This window comes from Apaloderma vittatum, unplaced genomic scaffold (assembly GCF_000703405.1).
Source record: "Apaloderma vittatum isolate BGI_N311 unplaced genomic scaffold, ASM70340v1 scaffold28694, whole genome shotgun sequence".
Classification (NCBI taxonomy): domain Eukaryota; kingdom Metazoa; phylum Chordata; class Aves; order Trogoniformes; family Trogonidae; genus Apaloderma; species Apaloderma vittatum.
In genome coordinates, this window is record NW_009712564.1 from 2,925 (window position 1) to 6,236 (window position 3,312).

The following is a 3,312-nucleotide window of genomic DNA, read 5'->3' on the forward strand; positions in this document are numbered from 1 at the left end:
TGGGGGTGCGAGCTGTGTCAGGAGACCCACGTACAGCTACGGGTCTTCGGGGGGATGCAACAGCTACGGGAGGTCGGTCTGCGCTGAGAGATGCCACGGCTCCTCAGGTTCATGCCACGGAGGTGGTTCCAGCTGTGTCAGGAGACCCACGTACAGCTACGGGTCATCGGGGGGATGCCACAGCTACGGGAGGTCTGTCTGCTCCGAGACGTGTCATGGATCCGGCTACCAGGGGGGCAAGCCCTGCTCAGGCAAGCCGACCCAGAGCGTCCCGCAGTGCTGCCCACCCCAGACCTGTTGCCCTCCAGTGCAGCAGCAAGGCGGCGCATCCGTGGGCTACGGGAGGTCGGTCTGCTCCGAGACATGCCACGGGTCCGGCTATCAGGGGGGCAAGCCCTGCTCCGGCAAGCCGACCCAGAGTGTCTCGCAGTGCTGCCCACCCCAGACCTACTGCCCCCCGGTGCAGCAGCAAAGCAGCGTGCCTGTGGCCAAGTGCATCCCAAGCCAGCAGCAAAAACAGGTCTGCAAAATGCCGGCCCGGAAGATCAAGTAGACGATGCGAGGAATGGGGATGAGTGGAGGGAATCTTCTCACTCCTGCCACGCTGCCCTCGTGGGCTCGGATCTCTGTTCTTGCTCTCATTCTGCTTGTAACGTGCTTTGAAAGCGTAACCCACCAGTTCTGTGAAATGTTAAGCGCTGCTCACCTGTTTATTTCACAGCGGATGTGGAGGCAATAAAAAAATCATGCTCATCACCCTCTTGCATCAGTGTTTTCCACTTAATTCCTTTGATTTGCTTCTTTTCCTTCTCGTGGCCAGATCTGCTCTTTGCAGCATCCCCGTTCACCCTCACCTCGAGGTTCCGGATTGATCCAACCTGGTGCCTTTTTACTCCTACGCCAGACAATTTCCTTGTTGAGAAGTAACTAACAATTTGCATCGCAGCCTCTTTATGCAACGCCGCCATTAAATATCGATACACTAATGGTGAAAAAAAGCCACACAATTTCATCACAGAGGTAAAAATGAGAAGATCTGCTTGGCACATGGTTCCATGCTCTGACGAGGCAACGGGTACAGTTTGACTTGCATCACAGGCCTCCAAAAAAAAGCCCTGGGGAAAAAAAAAAATCAGGAAGAGGATTCAGGGATGGCTGGTGCAGAGCAAGAGGGGTGGCGGAGAGAGAAATGCTCTGGTCCGTGGTCCAGAGGGTTGGAGGAGACTTCAGGAGGGCAGCTCCTGCTTCCCACCTGCCAGGGCAGGAGTTATTCTGTTTTGAGATAGATTTCTCTAACTATTAAGGAGAGGGATTTAACGTGAGCAATCCCTGTGAGAAACAGAAGAGAGACCTCTCAGGGATTTGGAGGCTTGAACTTGAACACTCTGAGGTGTCCCCCAGATCTTGGTTTTTTTCTGCGTTTCATCTCTTTCATAAATAGCAAACGAATAACTGACATATGGAAGAATCATGAGCCACCCTGAAACTACAATCCAGAGTGCGGGAAAAAAACATCTCCTGAGATTTTTATTAGGACAGCTGCAAAAAAACCCCAATAAATTACGTAAAGAAAGAAAAACTGCCATCCACTCACAATAAGGACCATAGAATGCTGGGAAACCTCTCCATAAAACTTTGCAGGAGATACGTGGGGCTCAGAGACCAGCTCTAGGGTCACTATGGTCCTGGCTTCTACCCGGGTGCAGGTCTCCAACATATGCGAGAATCCTCCCCATAGATGTCTCTATCGCCGAGAGAAACGATAAACATGTTTGTCACCCTCTGCGTGATCTGGGCTGTAATTAGTGAATTGTGAATAATAGTTTCACAAGAATTCCCATTCTTCTGGTGTTTGTGAAACAGCCCCACGCCTGCTCTGATTTCCTCACATTATCGATTCGCTCGAGTGATTCAGCTCCATCGGTTCGCAACGCATCTCCCTTGACTCCGTGTTTTACTTTAATTCCATCTGTGCTATTATTAATATTACAGTGGCCTCTAGAGTCCTGGATGAGATTGGGCCTCGTGCTCTCTCTCTAGACAGAAAGACACTTTTCTCCCCAAAGCAGAGCTAAATCTATGGAGATTCTGATGCCCTCCCCAATGTACATGTGAGGAAGAGGGCACAGAGGGGGAAAAGAGCTCAAAGAGTCACACCGCTCCCCTCCCTACCTTTTTTCCTCCAATCAAAGCGTAAAAAAAGGTAATTAACACCAGATATTTGGTCCAAGTGTTGCAGGAATGGGACATCATTGGAGACTTTTTGTGTTCTCGAGTCTCCTGCCTGGATGTTCTCTGTCTCCTCTGGGGTTTTAAATTCCTTCTGTTTGGGTTAAAAGTCTTTCTTTGAGCAAAGAAAGGACTGGTATGAAACTTTGCAACACTCCTTTCAGAGCTTCTTTGTTGTTTTGCTTGGAAATATCTTTCTCTTTGATGCTACTCCCTGCCCGCATCCCACCACCTGCATTCACCCACTCCCCTCGTCCCAACAGGATGCGTCCATCAGGGGTTCACTGCAAAGTCTCTCATGGCCATCTCCCACTTCTAAACCCCAAGCCTGAATCTCGATGGCAGCTTCAGAGCCTGGAGATGACTCGACTCCTTTCGTAACCCTCCCAGGACTGAGCCCCATCACCTCAGTGGAGGCCAGCGGGAGATGCTCCCACTCCTTGTTTTCAGGGCACCCCCCACACAGACCAGCCCCGGGCTCTGTGCTTACCTTCAGCCACCCCATCATGTTCTCATACCTGCACCCTTAATTCCCTTTGTCTCCATCGCCCACTCACAACCTAGATTTTTTTCCCAAGCTACACAAACACACTCATTTTTCCTACACGCCATCATGCCCTTATTTGATCCCTTTCAAGGCTCTTTTATTTTCTAGATCCCTTTGCAACCAAGCTCACCCCACTCTCCCACCTTCCCATCCCCGAACGTTTTTGCATTGCCAACTTGAGCTCACGGCTGCTTCGCATGAGGCCCAAGAAGCAGGTAAAATCTTCAGTCAAAGGCACCATCCAGAACCTTCCCCATCCCTGCACAGGAACCACGCCAGGCGTGGTGGGCAATTAACATTTTGATGAAGTAACGAGAGGAACGGCAATCCCAAAGGCGGGATATTGATCTGCTGGTAATACCGTGAGTCAAAACAGCAGTGCAAAAACTATCCAATTAGCGAAGTGCTCAGGGTGGTGAACAATCAAGTCCCTCCAGTGGGAGCTCATTTTGTTTCCGGAGGAAAAACACCGGGCACCCTATAAAAGCTCTCGCACCCCGTTTCTCCTCATCGTCGCGGCTTCACGTCTCCTCTCC

At 50.8% G+C, this 3,312-nt stretch overlaps 1 protein-coding gene across 1 annotated transcript in view; it reads left to right on the top strand.

Moving 5' to 3' along the window:
* The window catches only part of LOC104272931 (keratin, ultra high-sulfur matrix protein-like), an 800-nt gene extending 247 nt beyond the window's left edge, over positions 1–553 (top strand). Inside the window, exon 2 of the mRNA XM_009868049.1 lies at positions 6–553. Coding sequence (XP_009866351.1) covers positions 6–553 — 548 coding nt within the window. The remainder of the gene's footprint in view (positions 1–5) is intronic.
* The last annotated feature ends 2,759 nt before the right edge of the window (positions 554–3,312 follow it).